General features: G+C 38.2%; 2 protein-coding genes across 4 annotated transcripts in view; both read right to left on the bottom strand.

The window, feature by feature from the left end:
- The window catches only part of prkar2aa (protein kinase, cAMP-dependent, regulatory, type II, alpha A), a 57,028-nt gene extending 55,277 nt beyond the window's left edge, over window positions 1-1,751 (bottom strand). For both annotated transcript variants that reach the window (XM_061736737.1, XM_061736738.1), the window contains exon 1: window positions 1,449-1,751. The gene's annotated coding sequence lies outside the window, so the exon portion shown is untranslated. The remainder of the gene's footprint in view (window positions 1-1,448) is intronic.
- Window positions 1,752-17,860: 16,109 nt separating this feature from the next.
- The window catches only part of mgll (monoglyceride lipase), a 58,047-nt gene continuing 55,602 nt past the window's right edge, over window positions 17,861-20,305 (bottom strand). For both annotated transcript variants that reach the window (XM_061736735.1, XM_061736734.1), the window contains one exon: window positions 17,861-19,766. In XM_061736735.1, the coding sequence (XP_061592719.1) occupies window positions 19,641-19,766 (126 nt within the window). In that variant the 3' untranslated portion in view covers window positions 17,861-19,640. The remainder of the gene's footprint in view (window positions 19,767-20,305) is intronic.

The following is a 20,305-nucleotide window of genomic DNA, read 5'->3' as shown; positions in this document are numbered from 1 at the left end:
TTTAGAGGAAACATGCTTTATTTGAACACCACAGTAAAAAATATCTTGCTTGATTTATTTTAGAAAAATGAAGGAAACTTTTTCGCATGAGACTTTTATGTAGATCAAGAAAGACTAGTCTTTGTATAAACTACTTAATTTTTAGTATGTACAAAATTAATTTGCAACTAAAGTCAACTTAATTTTGATAAATAAAGTAAATTTAACACAATTAAGTTGACTGTACTTGCAAAATGTAATATTTACATACAAAAAATTAAGTAGTTTATACAAAAACTATTTTTTATTGATCTACATAATAATCTCATGCAAAAAGTTGCCTTAATTTTTTTTAAGTAGATCAAGCACAATATTTGTAACAGTGTACGTTAATAAGAGCTGTCATGTGTCTATTTACTGTACTGTGAGTCAAATTCCCTGTCTTGTTTGACCTGACTTGGCCAATAATAACCCTGATTCTGATTAATAAGTGTGCATGAACTGTGTCTGTGTGAAAGATGCCACTTAGTGGCAACTTTATCTGGACCTGAGCCTAAAGACAGCAAGTTCTCACAGCTGCAAGTGATAGATAGATAGATAAATAGATAGATGGTTTTGCTTGGGTGTGGGTAAAACATTAATCCGGGTTGGCTCTCAGTAACTCTTGCAGCCCTGAGCTGTCAAGCAGGTAGCCGGCTGGGACTAGCCACCAAAGCGGCTAATAGCCTAATCCTCATGACAAAATAGCTGCTTTGCGACGCATTTCAGGTCGTGTGGTTCATAATCAAACACAAAGGGCTCGATAATCAACTTATAACTGCAGCAAAAACGGGTGTACCAGCTGTGATATGAGCGCTTTAACACTTTGACCAACCCATCAGTGGTTAGCTGTGGTAGCTAGCTGAGGACCTTCAAGGAAGCCTCTATTACAATCCTGTCACATGTTGACGGCTGATTTATGGTTCTGCGTTACGCCGACGCAGAGCCTACGTGCGTAGGGTACGCGGCGACGCGCACCCTATGCACGTAGGCTCATTTATGGTTCCGCGTTACACCTACGCCGTAGGGTACGGCGTAGGCTCTGCGTATTCTCTGCGTCGATTTAACGCGGGACCATAAATCACGCTTCATTCTGCACTAATGTTGGATGTTAAAAACAAGAGACATGTAAAAAGAGGGAATGCATGTGGGTTAGGATCAGAAGTGGGGTTAAGATTAAGTCAAAAAATTTGTTGTGAAATTCCCTTTCTAATAATAAAAAATTTTGTGTGTGAATGTAAAAAATAAAAATAAAAAAAATAAAAATCAATAAAGATATATTTAAAAAAAAGGGAGCCTCCATGGTTAGCTCTTGTCTTATGGCGCACAGGCGTGCAGCCCCGGGGAAATAAGCTGTGTGGAGAATAAAACCTTATGCAAGTCGTGCAGGTTAGTTGTAGGAGCTGGTATAAGCCTTTTAAGTGACTTACGTGCGAGTGTGTTCTCCGGCTGAGCGAGCCCGTCTCCTCCTGCTCTGCGGCTTCCTTGTTCTGGCTCCCTCTCCTTCTTAGCCAGGGTAGCGACCGAGTCCCTCCACAGATCACAGATATCACACTTTTCCTTGTCTCCCCCCCACACACACACGAAAAGACGATAATTTCCTGTTAATATCGCTCCAGGGGGGGTGGTTTTCCAGGTGGAAGAGAAGAGCGAGGATGCTGGTCTAAGTTGCTTTAGTTAAGGGGGGGGAATAAAGTCACTGCTGCTGCAGCCCGACGTCCACGCACTTGGGGAGGGTGGGACTTATGCTGCGTTCCATTTACCTCGGAAGTCGGAACTCGGAACTGGGAATGACGTCACAGCCGAGTTATCAGCGTTCCAGTTACAAAGTAGGAAAACAAGTTTGTAGTTCGCATATACCACATGAAAAATGTAAATTACACTATAGCAGCATATATATGCCGAACAATACTTGTATACGACTGATTTAGTGCGACCAAAACTAGAATGAAGTGCTACGAATTTTTCAGGGGTGGAAAGTAACTAATTACATTTACTCACGTTACTGTAATTGAGTACTTTTTATGAGAAATTTGTAATTTTCTAAGTAGTTTTTGAAATATGTAATTTGTACTTTTACTCGAGTACATTTTGACCCAAGTATTTTACTTCGCTACATTTGAACCCCCTCACGTTACTAAGTACAAAATTTTATGGTGAAAAAATTAAATGCGGGCGGAAACCCCTGTGTCCCGGAAGTGAACGTGAAAGTGCGCCTTGATGCGTCGAAACTGCCGGAAACACAAAAGAAGAAGAAGAAGAAAAAGTGCGCCTTGCCTTCTGCGCGCCCTTTTGGATCCACGCGTTTGAAGATGGATGTTGCTGATATGGCCCGACGAAGATAGAAATTCTGGAGCGGAAAGCCACAAAAACCCTTGGCCAAGTGTGGATGTTTAACTTTAATATGCCTCGAAGTTGATTAAAACAACTTGTGCTGGATTTGATTCGTGACTCATCCTTTTTTTGCATTAAATAACCGAAAGTAACTTTTACTCAAATTACATTTTAAATTAAGTACTTTTGTACTTTTACTCGAGTACATTTTTAGATGAGTACTTTTACTTTTACTTTGAGTAGGATTTAAGCAAAGTAAAGATACTTTTACTCAATTACAATTTTTCAGTACCTTTTCCACCTCTGGAATTTTTACAGAGCTCTCTTCTACTGTTTACAACCATGGATGTATTATAGTTTACAACCGGGGCAGCCATCTTGGAATGTGAACTCGGGGGTGGTGAAGACTCTCCCACTTTCCCAGTGGGAAATCCCACTTCGAGGGGCGTTCCAGTTGAAAAATCCAACTGGGAACTAGGAAATCCCCACTTCCGAGGACAAATGGAACGCGGCATTACTGTGGCAGTGAGGAAAGAGCTGGCTGGCTGGCTGGCTGACTTATGCCGCGTTCCAGAAGAGAGCTCCGTAAAAATTCGTAGCACTTCATTCTAGTTTTGGTCACACTAAATCAGTCGTATACAAGTATTGTTCGGCATATATATGCTGCTATAGTGTAATTTACATTTTTCATGTGGTATATGCGAACTACTAACTTGTTTACCTACTTTGTAACTGGAACGCTGATAGCTCGGCTGTGACGTCATTCCCAGTTCCGAGTTCCGACTTCCGAGGTAAATGGAACGCAGCATTACTATGGCAGTGAGGAAAGAGCTGGCTGGCTGGCTGGCTGACTTAGCAACTGCTAGTTATCTCTTTTTTTTTTTTTGACTGGCAACTCCGGCTCTCGACGTGACGCGAGTCAGCTGCTGCTGCAGCCAGGTGACCAGTACTGGAGTTGAGGGGGGATGAGGGGGGATGGCATCCCCCCCTTAAATAAAAACGGTCAAAATCATCCCCCCTGTAAAACTGCCATCCCCCCTTTCCATCCCTTATGTCATTTCATCAATGAATGTGGTTTTACTGCTATTTCAACATTTAGAGTCATCACCAGAAAAATAACCTATTTGACAATTTTCACCTGTTTCAAGTAAATCTTCACTTGAAATAAGTAGGAAAATCTGCCAGATGGACAAGATTTATCTTCTTATTACAAGCAAAAAAATCTTGTTCCACTGGCAGATTTTTCTACTTATTTCAAGTGAAAATCTACTTGAAACAGGTGAAAATTGTTGTTTTTTTCCAGTGATGAGTCTTGTTTTAAGTGTAATGAGATTTTTTTTACTAAAATGAGACATTTTAACTAGAAATAAGACAAATATTCTTCTTGAGATTTTGAGTTTTTGCAGTGATCCATTTTACTTATCCTGTGAAGGACAGAGTCATATTGATAAGTTCAGAAAACTGTTTTTATTTTTGTGTTTTGATGTATTTGATGTAAGCCCAGTGGATATTTAAAGCAGCACAACGTAACTTTCAGCTTTTCTGAGTTTGGCGGCATCTTGTGGACAAAATCGGTAGTGTTTTTCCAGAAAGAACACTACGTTTCCCATGAGCACCAGCGTGTACTGCCGGAAAACTCCTGTCCCGTCGCTGCATTTGTTTTGATGAGAGAACACGGGACGCTTTTCTGTTTCACCAAGTGAACAGAAGGAACGCAAAAAAAAGATGTTAAACTGCTGGAAAGGAACTGGAATTTACCGTGATACCTTAAACAAGGAAGCCAGGGAGCGGTATATGGAGAAAATAATGATTATTAACGGTCTGGATCCATATCCCTACTGAAGACCCATGTGTTTCAATAAATTTGTATAATAGTACAACATACAGTACATGTTTTGTAGTCTTACTTCTCTTTTCTTTTTTTTTGACTGTTATATTATGATGAAGAGGCTCCGACGCGTGAGCAATATTTTGTTTTCCTCGTGAGATTATTTTTTTCCTCTGCAGCTACAAATAAGAGTTAATATTTTTTCCTCAACAAACTAGTTTTATCTGAAGATTGGGGTTAATTGCACCGCAGAGAGCTGGCCAGCAACTGCATTTAGCTGGCGAAGTGGGGAATAAAATCTGTGTTTTGATCCGACCCGGTCTGCGTGAGTGTTTGTGGTTTAAGGCTGATTTATGGTCCTGCGTTAAATCGACGCAGAGCCTACGGCGTAGGGTACGCGGCGACACGCACCGTACGTTGCGTGTCGCCACGTACCCTACGCCGTAGGTCTGCGTCGATTTAACGCAGAACCATAAATCAGGCTTTAATGTCTGTTTGGTCGTTACAGCCGCGATCCAAAGCGAGCCGACGACTCTTTTACTTTGTTATATCAGATACTTGGCCTCCGTGGTTCTGCCTCCGAGCAGGAAACCGGTGAAAAGTTAAACCATTAGGATCTTTTCCCCACGTCTGTTGTGTGGAGCTGCTGCAGCAGCCATAACGCAGCAACAGGTTCTGCGGAGCTGAGCTCCAAGCCCCGCCCATTTTCGTCTCGACTGCGAATCGGGAAGGAGGGGGAAGTGACGTATGCCGTAAAGCAGTCAAAGCCGTAAAGATTTGTAGTTTTTTAGTGTGGCAGGGTTCCTACCATGCTCCTCAAAGTTACATAGTGCCAGTGAAGGCGATACTGACCCCCTCAGACCATGACAGAGGTGTCATTAAACCTGTTGGAAGTTGATTTACCATCACAATGACTCTGGAAATATGATATTAAGGTGGAAAAGTTACGTAGTGTCGCTTTAAAGCTTACAGAAGGCTGCATTTAACTGCTGCTATGTCATTCCTGCAGTATTTCTGCAGGTGTTTTGGCCAGTGCTATTATTTGTAATATATTATATTATTTGTAATCAGCACAAATTATCTGTCCCCATATGATAAAATTCACCATCCCCCCTGATTTTTTTTACAACTCGAGTACTGCAGGTGACCAAACCTTAAACCTGAAACCTTACTGGTTAAACGCAACAAATGGGAGTACCGTGGTGAAATTATAATAATAATTTTTTAAAAAAGAAGAAAAAAACAGTTGATCTTGCGATAAAACGACTAACAACACATATAAAAAGGCTGTGAAATGAACGGAGGGCAGATCTTGCTCCTTCCCGAAGAGGTAATCCGCGGATTTTTTTTTACGCGCGAATGGAGAGCGTGAGGAGGCGGGGCTTGAGATTGACAGAAGCCTCGAACCCATAGATATATAAAGGCTAGGTGACTCAAGGCGGAGTCTCCAGCGTCGTTCACTGGCGGCCATCTTGCCACAGGAGAGCTCGCCACTCATAACATTGTGTTTAATGGTGCATGTACTGCTTAAACAACCTTAACTTGCTCAATTCTAGACAGATTTTCAAACAGTTTGGTTTGTTATGAACGTCAGAGATGTAGTTATGACACTGCATACTTGTGAATAATTATAAACATTGAAAAACGTACTTTTGTATGAAAATAAGAAACAGATAGCTATGACATGGTATTTATATTAAATTAATATTTCTATAGTATTCTTAGTCATATTTATATTTACATTATAACATATATACATATATTATTACCTTATAACATGTGTATATATATATATATATATATATATATATATATATATATATATACACATGTTATAATGTCATGATATGAATACATCATAATGTAATAATATATAAACATGTTATAATGTAATATATATATATATATATATATATATATATATATATATATATATATATATATATATATATATATATATATATATATATATATATATATATATATATATATTCTTGTTATTTTCATACAAAAGTACGTTTTTCAATGTTTATAATTATTCACAAGTATGCAGTGTCATAACTACATCTCTGACGTTCATAACAAACCAAACTGTTTGAAAATCTGTCTAGAATTGAGCAAGTTAAGGTTGTTTAAGCAGTACATGGACCATTAAACACGATGTTATACTGAGCGAGCTCTCCTGTGGCAAGATGGCCGCCAGTGAACGACGTCGCTCTGCATTGGCAGCAGCGCGGACGAGTCATCTGTCTATGCTCGAACCAATCAAATTGAAGTATTATAATGTGTTAGCCAATCCGATCCGGCGACTGAGGCAGAGGCGGGGACTAAAGCGTGCTATCTATATTTGTAGCTCTGAAGTGGGCCACACCCACAGAGCTGGCCTTGACAGCTGCTACAGATAAACAGGAATAACAGATTATAAAAATAAGGGGTGAAATAAAAATTATGTCAAGACATGTAGACATTTTTTCAATGCTATAAGGTTTCAAGCACTGACTGTTAAATAAAACAAAAAAAAAACAAAAAAAAAAACATCTTTTTTATTGTCTCCAATCAGACTCCACATATTCTATTCTTTATACTGTATATTCTCATGTTTATAGTCTCAGCATGCTACTTGTATTGTACATATCTTTCATACTGTATATATCCTTTCATAGTTTGTCACAGTTTACAAAACTGCTGCTCACTTTGCACACATTGTACCTGATTATTTTATACGATTGTACATTCCTCACTTTCTGCTTCTTTGCACTTCTGGTTAGATACTAACTGCATTTCGTTGTCTCAGTGCGTGCACTCTAGGCCGGATTATCCATATACTGAACCCATGGGCACCAGCCAATGAGGAGGCACCAAATCAAATGACTAACTGGATCATATGTCATATTTTGTTATTTTCTCTATATATTTGCTGGAAGAGGAGCAAACAGGTACAGCAGTAACAAATCATATAAAAAAAATAGTTGAAAATAATAATAATAATAATAATAATAATAATAATAATAATAATAATAATAATAATAATAATAATAATAATAATAATAATAATAATAATAATAATAATAATAATAATAATAATAATAATAAAATAAACAAAATTGCATTTGATTGAGTGTGCTGTTCCCTACCTTCACATCAGCTCATTCAGTAGGCCTGTTTGATTGTTTAGTCATATGCTGTAATAGTTTTGCATGTAGTCCTCAGACAGGCCATGGAAATGATGATAGTTAACATGTGGTGTTACATTGGCATGTGAGTTGCATTCTGATTGGAGCATCAGTGTAGTATGGCGTTTGTAGACTCATGTCTATCTGTGGTGTTACTCTTAGTTGGTTACTTGTCTTACATTGTTTAGGTTTAGAGGTGTCAAAATCAGGAATAATTGGTACCATATTGCAAACAATTGTAGGTCCCTATCCATTTTCAAAAGTCGCTCAAGAGAGCATTTAATTCAACAATGTAGTCAAGAAAGCTCTTGCTTTTCCCACTGTTAATGTTTCTTTTGTACTTCATATTCTGTGTTGCCACTTGTTCAGCATAATATTCATATTTTCATGATCATGTGATCATAGGTCTACAGTATTTTTTTATTTTCATTCATGTTCTGCATGCAATTTTTATGATGTATTATTTATTTTTATTTTATGATTTTGTATCCTTATAACTATATTGTTAAATGTTATTAGGTGGGGGCTCCTTATAAGCCTACTGGCTTGCTCGCTCCTCCCTGCACACTTTCTTTTAACTGCACTTATTTGTGTGATGTTATTTTTTATTGTATGTGCTAAATAAACTAAACTAAACTAAACTAAACATTTATTTGTAGTGTGAGTGTTGAGGATGTACTTCAGCAATACGTTCATGTAAATCTATGATATAACCATAGTAAATTTCCCTTTTTTTACTGTAAAATGTGGGAGGAGGGGGGCACTTCAAGTGTGGTCACCCTGGGGAATCACACTGAGTTAATCTGGGTCTGCGTGTACTCTGTGCAATGACAATAAAGTTGAATCTAATCTAACCTAAAAAGTAGGTTCATTAAAACCACTCCACCTTTTTCCACTTTAAAAACCCCATTTGTACATTTCTGTTTAATACATTTTATCTGTCCTAAGTCATCCTAAGTCACTTTTTGTCTCATATCCGGCACTTTAAAACCTCATATTGTACATTTCTGTTTATACATTTTATTTTATTGTTCATACATTTTATTTTATCTCTTATATATTTGTTTTTATATTTGTATTGTGTTGCACCAATCACCACAACAAATTCCTTGTGTGTGTTAGCAAACTTGGCAATAAACCCTTTTCTGATTCTGATTCTGATTCTTTCATTGCTTTCCCATTTCCTTCCACAACATGCAACATCCCCTCTTCCATTCGATCCACATGCTAAAGTATCTATGTCTTTGCTTGTATTGTTTAACCTCAGTGAATTGTGTGATCAGCACTCCCTTCTGCACAGTAAATCGTGTCTCCTGCGCAGGCGCAGATGGCGCATCCTCGCTGGCAGTCGGTCCGGTCGGTTCCGCTGTCAGCATGGTCCTCAGTCGGCGGCCTTCCGTCCGTCGCTGCGGGTTTTCGACATCTCTTGGTTTTTTAAGAGGCTTAAATGATCCAGAGAGGAACTAGGGCACTATTGGCAACTATTCTGAGAAGTTTGCCATTGACCCCAGGAGAACATGTATCATCTCCTCTCTGCCATTTCTATCTGTCACTGTGTGAAAGCTGTTGCCATGGTCACAACGAGCCCTGGTTTAATTCCTTGAACCGATTTCTGATTGGCTAAGGTCTTTGTTTTTCAGCAGCCATAGAAGGAAAAAAAAGGAAACCTTGGGGCTCCCTCTGCTGGGGGCATAAAATGGATTTAAATCAACTAAGATGGTTTATTAATTACATTAATATAAACTTGCATTACTTGACGAATAAGGAACCTTTTCCTATCAATTGGCCACACTACCAGAGACACGAGGGTTATCATGAGACATTATGAGCCTTGAGGGATGGCACTCAAAATAAACCATATCATCAGTATGACACTTCTCATTGTGGCAGTTAAGATGATAGAGTTTGATTACACCACTGAAATCAATTAGTGTGTGAAACCTATCCCCTCTGTGTATACTGTACCTGTGTATTCCCAGTGGGGTAACATATTTCTGGGCAAGGATTCCCCCTGAATCATAAGAACATGAGTAAGTGGCAAGGTATCCTTAACTGGAGGTGACATATTCATTTTCACACATAGAGGGTGGATTGAGGCCTTGGCTTTCCTAGAAATGTCACCCTTTGGGAATCGCTGCTAATGTGGTTTCAGCCTGTTCCAAAAATGTCTCAGAGCGAGTCGCTAGCCTATATTTTAGTAGTAAAAGGAGGGTGGGAAGGAAAATGTGATAGAAATGAGGAGAAGGAAGCAAGACGGAATGTGAAAAAGTATAAGTTGCTGATACTTTGGTGGAGGAAGAACACAAAATAATGGAATGGTTGGAGTTTTTCTGTTGTTTTTTGTAGACATTTGAAACAACATAACCTCAGAATTTTCACTAGGGTAAAGTTAGGATGAAAAGTAAACCGTCGTATAAGAATGATGAGAATACATAGAAGTTCTTGGTTCATTCATGCCTCACATGCTTCAGCACCAATTCAGCAAACAGCTCAACAACCACATTCATACAAACCAGGTTGTTGTCACACAATGATATGACTCAATGCTGACCCCTTCTGCTCAATATAGGCATAGCCATAGCAACCAACGACTGCTGTGAGGGTTTTATTCTAAGGGATGATTTCCTGGATCAGTCTTTGTTTTTGCCAATGAAACACCACCAGAAACCAGGTCTGCCACGTCTAAAGCCTACTGACCTATGTATAACTCCACTTCAGCCTGTAATTCACGTTACTGCAACAACATTAGTATTCAAAACTTTTTCATTCATTGTTCTCAATTGATACCAGGAAATATGCCAGTATGGCAAAAATAATTGTATATTTTGCGAGTCGCATTAAGTGACCATATCCTATATAGTCAGTACTGGAGTTGAGGGGGGATGAGGGGGGATGGCATCCCCCCCTGAAATAAAAACGGTCCAAATCATCCCCCCTGTAAAACTGCCATCCCCTTTTTCCATCCCTTATGTCATTTCATCAATGAATGTGGTTTTACTGCTATTTCAACATTTAGAGTCATCACCAGAAAAATAACACCAGAAAAATAACTTATTTGACAATTTTCACCTGTTTCAAGTAGATTTTCACTTGAAATAAGTAGAAAAATCTACCAGTGGGACAAGATTTATCTTCTCATTAAAAGCAATAAAATCTTGTTCCACATGCAGATTTTTCTACTTATTTTAAGTGAAAATCTACTTGAAACAGGTGAATATTGTTGTTTTTTTCCAGTGATGAGTCTTGTTTTAAGTGTAATGAGATTTATTTACTAAAATGAGACATTTTAACTAGAAATAAGACAAATATTCTTCTTAAGATTTTGAGTTTTTGCAGCGATCCATTTAACTTATCCTGTGAAGGATAGGGGCATATTGATAAGTTCAGAAAACTGTTTTTTATTGTTGTGTTTTGATGTATTTGATGTAAGCCCAGTGGATATTTAAAGCTTACAGAAGGCTGCATTTAACTGCTGCTATGTCATTCCTGCAGTATTTCTGCAGGTGTTTTGGTCACTGCTATTATTTGTAATATATTATATTATTTGTAATCAGCACAAATTATCTGTCCCCATATGATAAAATCCACCATCCCCCCTGGTTTATTTTTACAACTCGAGTACTGTATATAGTCAATGTGAAAACTCTTGGAACTATAATATTAAGGAGAAAATAAGTTTCAAATACTGCACAGAAACATTTATTTCTGTTTATAACCACACATACGCGCCTCTTTGTGAGGTTACAAAAGGCATAGTTCGAAAATATTTATATAAGTTAACATAAGAACAAAGCACGGAGAGGACACGAAAGAAAGAAGTCAGCAAAATTCAAGTGGATGGTTAAACAGTCATGTACTTTATTCTGACATAATCTATGGACATTATCAACAGTCTAGTTCGAAGCAGTTTGACATTCAGAGATTCGTGATTAACTTCAGTATTATACTTTATACATATCTTATATACAACATTCGGTCGAGATTTAAGTAGGTTACAAAATGCTGATACTCGTATGACGTCATGATTAAACAGTACAAGAGACTTTTATTTCCTGAATTGGAGTCAATTTGGGACTTTTGAAATACTGTCTTTTGAAGTGTTGCAAACAAAATGGCATGCTTGTCACTTGATAGATAAACATCAGCACTGGATTATTAAATAAAGTGTCATTCAGTATTAAGTAACCAGTTAAAACAAACAACACAGATCTTTACAGGAAGACTAAAGAGTTTGAAGATGCCAAAGGAAAAGGCCAAGCTACATTTTGACCACAGTTCGAGGGTCAAGTGTATAACATTTTGATATTCAACAGTTTCTAGGAAAATTGGGCCACTTCTTGCTGTGCACTTTCTCAGGGCACGTCTTGCAGGAATGAATAATCCACACTTCTTCTCTCTCGGTTTTAGTTGTTTGAAATAGTTTAGATTTCACATTTAAGTAAGACCTTTTCCCAGCTGCTATGACCAGTATCTATTAATGTAATGTTTGCTGACAAAAGTGCAGAAAACTGGACATTACAAGTAAATACATAATACATAACATTGTGAAAGTTTATCCCAAGCCCTGAAAAACATATTCACACAGAAGTAACCTTCTCCGTAAGCCATTTCACTCCTTTTTATTGTTTGTCAAACTCTTCTGCCTATGATGATGCAGCCCTTAAACATAATACGCCCCCGTCGGAATTACATATCCCAGTATTACTTTTATGCAAGGGGATATATTTCCTGTTTATAATTTCACAGCAGTTTTTTTTTATTCAAGCAGCCAGAAGTCTTGTCTGATGTTTAAATTACAAGTAGTGAACAAAGCTGGGAGGTATTGATGTGACGTAACTCAGGCTGCACTGAAAGACTTGGAGACTATTTTTGACTTGCATCTGCTTAGACTCATGTTTGGAAACAAAATTGGACAGACCGACATAAATGGGATGAGACAGACGGGAGGAAGTCTGATTACTGAACCAGAAGCAGAAACAATCAGACAGACAGCAAACTAGAGCGACATACACATCGCTGTCCATGTTTGCCAAAATAAACATATATACACTTATAGATTCATGCACACATTATGAGAAGCATAAACCAGTGTAATAAGGCACAAATACAGTAAAACACAATTATATTATTTAATGAAATGGTCACAAATGCCTCATGGAATTCATCAAAACCATCAGAGGCCTTCTTCTGCCAGAAAACTCTAACATGTGTAATTAACCCTCAAAAACATTTTTCATCCAATTGTCTTTGGCTTTTGAGCCATTTAATTCCAAGATTTCTGAAAACAAATGTGGGCAAGAAGTGCAAGATGACAAACTTGTGACATTGACAGCAACTTATTGTTAAGATCCCATTAAAAGAAAACAGACGCTCAACATTCACTGTATGAAACGTCTTCTCAGAAACATTGTCATGCATGTTTGTGTCTGCTGAAATAACCTGAAACTGATAAAAGTCATAATGAATGATTTACTGATGAATTGACTAATAATAATCAGATATTGCTTTTGATCGTGGTCAAAAAAATCATAAGAAAGATAAATAATGAAAATGATTTGAACAAACAAGGCGGTACGCCTCGAAAAGATTGAGCTGAATTTGACTAGAATGACATGTTGAACTAAAAGGTGTCCTGTAATTACCGTTACAGTCTATCAGTCTGACTATTTCAAGAGTGTAAAGTCGTCACTCTGCCGTTTGATATCATGGTGTGCTTTTTGGCAAGTCGTATCAGCTCTGGGTTCACATACGCAAAAATGAAGTATTAAAAAAACACTAACTACTATGAGACACCGGGCAGGCTCAGCTTTGTTTACGGCTGCTTTGCTGCGTCTGGTGCAGGGTGTCTTGAATCTGTGCAGGCACAAGGAAATGACAATGACATAAAACGTACAACTAAAAGCACCCAAGAATGGCTGGGAACAAAACACTGGATCATTGTGAAGGGATCCTTCTATGAGCCTTCATCTAAAAGCTATTGAGCAATTCGTGCAAAAGGGTGAAACATACAGTCCGGAGAAGAAACCCTTTAAACCTGAGACGGCTGGAGCGGTTTATCATGAGTGGACCGAAATACCTGTCTAGAGGTGCACAAGTCTCAAAAAGAGTTACAGAAATCACTTGTTGTGGGTCCCATTGTTTTTGTGTAGTGCAGTTTCATTTCATTTTAAAAGCTTCTGTTCGTTTGTCATCTTTCCAAACTTTAGTGAAGATATGGGAGAAGGAGTTGGGGATGGTCTTTGAATAAAATACTTGGTTAAATTTATGTGAAAAAATACATTTTCCTTTTACTAGTAATAAAATTAAAGAGGCTAATTTTAAATTTATTCACAAACTGTATTTAACTCCAATTAAAATGCACAAAATTTCAAAGGATATCTCTTCAAAATGTCCAAGATGCAAAAGAATCGATGGAACCTGTGTACATATGTTTTGGGAATGTGATCTTTTAATAAGTTTCTGGAAATCAATTAATTCCTTCACACAATCAGTATTAGAAATTAATTTTGAGTTAACTCCAATTTGTATTTATTAAATGACACACTGGATCTTCAGTTAGACCGGGAAAAAAGCAGGATATTAATTATGATCACATACTTCGCTAAGAAATGCATACTTTTACTTTGGAAAGATGATTCCCCTCCAACTTTCAAGTTTTTTTTGGATCAAATTTCAATTATTTTTCTTTGGAAAAATACAACCATGGTCATATTTTTCAAGAACTTTGGTTTCCATTATTTTCAAAACTGGAGAATTTTTCCAAAGGGGACCAATGAGTATCTCTATTTTCGAACTTGTGCCTTATATGTATGTATGTTTGTATGTATGTATGGATATATATAGATAGTTTGATATCGCTGTTGCTGCCATTATATATTTTTAAAATGTATTTGTTTTTTTAATATTTATTTAATTTTGTTCTCCCTTAATAAAAAAAAAGCTTCTGTTCAACCACAATTCAAATTTTCCAATAGTCAGTGCTCAATTTATCATCAATTTTGTCAGTTTCAAGTTATTTCAGTCACCATTGTGGGTTTTTCTTTCTTTAATGGAAGGGTACAGACAAATCTGTCAATTTGCCACAGGGCCTCACACAGCAGAGCGACAGCAGGATGGAATGGGTTCTTTTGTACAAAGTGCCTCATCATGGTTTTTAATCCACATACAGTACATGCGCCAGTACATCAAATTATACAAGATAAATAAATGTTTAAAATACAAAATTAACCTTGACTTTTGTATATTTAACAAGCGTCCTTAGAAATACTATTTTTGTACAGTGTATTACAATTGATTAGGAAAAATAAATCACAAAAGTCAACGTTGTCTACGAGACCAGACGTGAATTCCTCTTTGCACCAAAATCCAACAGTGAACAGATAAATATTTTGTACTTAAAATACGGTTACGCTGTAGTAACCGTTTTGCAGACCAAATTATAGCAATTATACCATTTTATAGCATTTAGGAGAATACTTTTTCAACTCTTGCTGACAACTTAAGCTCTCCATCAGATTTAATATGTGAAAACACTGCACTTTGCAGCGCACGTTAATCTCATACAACCATAAAAGGACCAGCCTGAGCCCTTTAGTCATATTTTCTAATCCTTTCCATAGAAACAGTCATATAGTCTAGAAAAAAAAAAACAACAACCACAAAACAATAGCTCTATTGACAAACCTGAAGGCCGATTGGATTTGTTACGAAAGCTGTGACCCAATTAAAATTCGGTCTTTCGCCCTCACTGGCCTCATTATTTTCTCTCCCTTAATTTAGAACGTCAGTCCTAACTAAGAAGGATCTCAACAGTCGAGTGGATTATCGATTATTAACTGAGCATTTGTTCATGGCTATCCGTCTCGTATAGGAAACCTGGACAATATATGAGAGTGCAATGAGATATCAGCCTGGAAATGGCTTCATGAACGCCAAGACTGTGTCAGAGATTGCACATAAGGAATAAAAGTAGAAAAGTGGTGTGCTTCTCCTTAGTTTTACTTTCGTCACCGCTATTTATTCAAGACATGAAACTGATGGGTTAAAATACACACATGGAAGAAAGAAAAAAAAGAAAATTGTGACCACAGAATGTTCAAGAAATCCGTTTTTTCAAAGGTGGAAATGTTTTTTTTTTTTTTTTCAGTACAAGCAGCAGTTTCAGATTCAGTGCACGCAACCCTCATTATACACCGCGAGCTGATGATGCTGGTTATCCAGCGTTTTATCCAGGCGCTCACACAAAAGGGAATCCTCAGAGCAGCGAATGGACAAGAGGCCCTGAAAGCACAAGACGTGTCTTACTTACATCCTGCAGAAATAATGAATACATCTCGTTTATTGAGCCACTATGCAGGAAAAATCAGAAAGAAAGTGCTGCCATGGTTACAGCGTGCTTCTCTCCTGTCTCAGCCCCAGAGGTAGCGATAGCTGTGATATACTCTCCTGTAGATTGACAGGTAGAGGGTTTGAGATTACACTGGGAGCTGAAAGCGCCGTGGCGATGCGGTGGAGGAGGGTCCCCATCAGGGCCCCCTGATGGGGCCCCATCAAGGGCCTGGACACAGTTGGGACTGTGCAGCCTAATCAGGAGTATATTGTGTTTAAAGTGCTTGTTGGGATTAAGGGTCTGACCTCCACTTGGAATGCTGAATCCATTGCATTTTCACTTGTATGTGCGGCCACTGTAATGCATTTCGGATATTTATTGCATTTGTTTAAATTGTAGCTTATGTACATGTATGTACAGTATACAAGCATTTTTGATTGCTTTCCCTTGTATATGCTTTTCCAGCTTGTCACAGTTAATTACCCCTCAATTCTGCACATAAAGTTTAATTTGAAGACTGACAGCTGCACACCTCAGGATTTAAAAGTGTTAAAAGTGAGTTTAAATGTTGTATCTTTTCCTGACTGAGGGAGCCCAGAAAACATCCCTACGATGTATCCTAACCTGTTATTGACCTGATGTTCGATTGATGTTGTGGGTGTCGGATGCTACAAGACGTCTGAATCTGTAGCAGAGCAAGGGCGAACGTGAAGGACGGGAGAAAAAAAAGGACCGGCCGCCGCTTTCACACGAGAAGCAACGAAAGAAAGAAAAACAACGGCAGAGGCGCCGGAACAGAGAGGCACGCTGAGACGACGGAGGCGCAGACAGGAGCCAGAAATTGATCTCATTCTGTTAGTGTTGCTGGGAATCACCCAGGTGATTACACGTTAAAGAAAGACAGAGAGGACAAAATGCTGCTGGACTGCTGCCACGGTTACACGTGAAGAATGGTCACCATGGATACCACACCATGCCATGTCCGCTATGTACTCTGCACGGTCCTCCTTAAACTCTCAGTAATATAAAAAAACAAACCAGAAAGGTTGGATGTATTTTCTTTCTCATCCTCTTCCACAGGACCTCTCTTTGTGCAATCCTGTGGGCGGCACAACTTTAAAAACCCTGATTCCTGAAACATGTTTGATGAATCTGCAGTTGCAGCATTACCTGCTAATTACAGCTCATTATGTGCCGTGCTGGCTTATAATTAATGAACCATTAAAGATAAAAGTCACTGTGATATTATTGCTAAAGTATTTCAACTTCAGGTATGACCCACTGCTGTTGAAATCATTGCTCTGGCTGCTGCACTTGCAGCTATTTGTCACATATCGCCCTCAGCTACTTCAAGGTCTTTTGCAAGCCCCTGTTTGCTTAAATATAATACACACAACCCATTTAAATATACACGCATGACTTTGAAGAGGATTTGACTGCAATATGTTTTGCAAAAGATATAGCTTTCCTGTAGCGAACCATGGGGTTCTGAGTTGGGGATTTATTCCTGTTGCAAGTGAATTCAGCTATTTTACTTTAAAGTGCTCTGTATTTAGCAACCAGGTGCAACATAAATAGAGAGGGCTTTTTCTTTTGTTGACAACTTAAAATGTTACGTGTCCTTCCTGTTTTCCAGCTGGGCCTTTTAGTTTGCTGTCTGAACTTAATGAAGGTTAAAATCTAACAGACGTGAACAGTGAAGTCAACTGTGTCCAATGTTTGTAACAATATCACTTCTGACCACAAGAGGGCGCACAAATCTGCTGCGCTGGGAAATGAGCCACTGACAATGCTGTGTGCTCATGAGTGGGGGGTGGCTGATAGATCTTGTAGTACCACTTTGTGCCCCTAGAGGTGCACTTCATTGAGTCTTCTTCAGGGGGCAACATCAGGTTTTCCTCTTTGAAGGAAGTGCAGTTCCTTGAATTAACACTAGAGGCTGGCTCCAAAAGCAAGTCCATTTCCACTGACTTCCATGTAACAATGTTTAACTTCATAGCAGAAATACACATGTGCAGAAAACTTTGTTGGTCTCCATTGCTAGACTTCACAGCCATGACAGGTGTATGAAGGGTGAAATTTGATATATATATATATATATATATATATATATATATATATATATATATATATATATATATATATATATATATATATATATATATATATTTGATATATATATATATATATATCGTCAGATAAAGTGATATATGTATGCATAATTGGGGTTATGGCATTTTGAGTGACAGTCGATTGTGTCTGCTCAGCAGCTTTGGTATGCTTGATTTCTGAGCTTTAAGTCAAACAGAGTATAATCATTCTTGTTATACTGCAAAGCGTGTCGCATGCTGTGCTTCGCCTGCGATTATCTATGTCTTTCACAGGCGATCTACCAACCCTCTATTTGGGTGCATTCTGCTCGTCAAAAGCAGATGCAGAGAGGTGAATTCAACGCTTCCACTTTTGACCGGCCTCCGTGTATGAGTTCATTGTTTCAGCTCCGGTAACACTTGTTTTGAAGGTTATTTTAGTAGCCACATTTGAAATGAGGATGGATGGATGCATTTAAATCAGAATTGATATACAATGGCATTCATCAGTGTCATAGGTTATCATGAGCTATGCCAAGCAAAAATAGCTAAGTTGTGGTAACTGCATGAAACTGGGTGTGATTTAGTCGGTTTCCAGGCCTTGTAGTTCCGCCCATTTGCCTATTTTTGGCTTAGACAATAGTTGCCAATATGATGCTGTGCTGTAAAAACGAGGCCTCAAAAACTCTCTTAAGAAACCCGATGTGTGACATCAGGGGGTTCGTCCACATGTTTTTAAACAGTCTATAGCCTTATGTCAGGGGTGACGTCTGAAATGTCCTGTGATGTGCTGCCCAGTGTGGTCAGAAACGGTATTTGCCACACTAAAAGTGTCATTAAAAGGTCTGAGGCCAAAAAAATCAGAGCGGATTTGACCCTTGGCCTCTCACCCACCTGCAGAGACAATCAAAAAAGCTCTTGTTTGCTAGATTTCCTTATTTCAAGCATGGGATATGGATGTGTCCACTGCTCATCTGCTCAATAAATTTAAGCTCTTAGGAGCAATTTAACTAAAAAAAAGATCAAATTGCTTTATATAAAACAAAACCTTAAATCACAGATGGTAAAAAAAAAAAAAAAAACCCCTAAATACCAATCAATAGGACTTGACATTTACCTATTCCTTAGGCTGGATTTAAATGGACTACACTGATCTCCATATAATGAATCTGTGCTTCCCATCTGTCTTCAGACCAAACAAAAGAGGCGTATGGGGGGAAGTCATGAGACGAATGCACTCATACATACGAAGAGTGCTAACAGTAGAATATTCTCTCTTTATGAGTTGTGAAACTGTGCAATTAGAGAGTGAAAACAAGGCAAGACAGGTTTCGATCTTGGTCAATGAGAAATACTGTAAACTACTAAAAGTTTTAGATGCCAGCTTCTGCTGAGTCGTTCCAGCCGGCGTTGTTGCGTCAGCAGCGCCAGACACGCTCTCCTCTAGCTGACCCTGACCTCTGACCTCTTTGTCAACGGTGGCGGAACAAAAGGAAATGCTCGTTTGGAGATCAGTAACAAGTGTGTTACGTTTTGTTCTTAGTACTTTAAAGACCAAGTCAAAACGTAATTTTTTCTTTTAAAACCCTGGCACATTTTGTCTTAATAAAACTTGACCTGCACAAGGAATGGATGGCTGGAAAATTGAGGAACATCCCTGATTCACGAGTTCATGAGTTCAAATTTAAATCAGTGGTCTGATTGAAAGTTGCACAGAACGAGTCTTCTTTTTTTTGTACAGTTGATGCCCGAAGGATTGAGTGCAGGAGTACGTGAATGCCTCACAGGCAACAGGAAAGTAAGTAGGCCTGTTATGTCAAGGTTGGTAATGTCCTTGGAGCGCTGACTGAATTTTGCATGTTACACATCTACGAGCCTTGCTGCTGCGGGGTGGCCGGAAGTCGTTCTGTTATCCAGCCGGTCACGTCCTTCAGCACGGACTCAGCCACCTCAGGGAGGTCATGGTGGAGGGCATGGTAGCCTCCTTCGTAGACCTGGAAGACATTTAGGAAAGAGTCAGAGAGATTAAGTATTAATGCATTAACAAAAAAACAAAAAAAGCTTAAAATGTAAATATAAACTTTGAGAATGTTTTTTTTAAATTCTGTGTGTAAAAAAACTAAGTAAATAATAATTTCAAATTGTAACAATGTTATAACATAGTACATGCTTCAATTTATTAAAGCATTACAAATGAGACAAGCAGGCCTCAAACCAACATCAAACCACGTCATTTTACCTCAATATTTCTTTCATTACACACAGTACTCGAGTTGTAAAAAAAAAAATCAGGGGGGATGGTGGATTTTATCATATGGGGACAGATAATTTGTGCTGATTACAAATAATATAATATATTACAGATAATAGTATTGACCAAAACACCTGCAGAAATACTGCAGGAATGACATAGCAGCAGTTAAATGCAGCCTTCTGTAAGCTTTAAATATCCACTGGGCTTACATCAAATACATCAAAACACAACAATAAAAAACAGTTTTCTGAACTTATCAATATGACTCTGTCCTTCACA

The sequence above is a fragment of the Cololabis saira genome, chromosome 12, assembly GCF_033807715.1.
Source record: "Cololabis saira isolate AMF1-May2022 chromosome 12, fColSai1.1, whole genome shotgun sequence".
NCBI lineage: Eukaryota > Metazoa > Chordata > Actinopteri > Beloniformes > Belonidae > Cololabis > Cololabis saira.
Note: the sequence above shows the minus strand (reverse complement) of the source record. Positions and strands in the feature narration are given on the sequence as shown.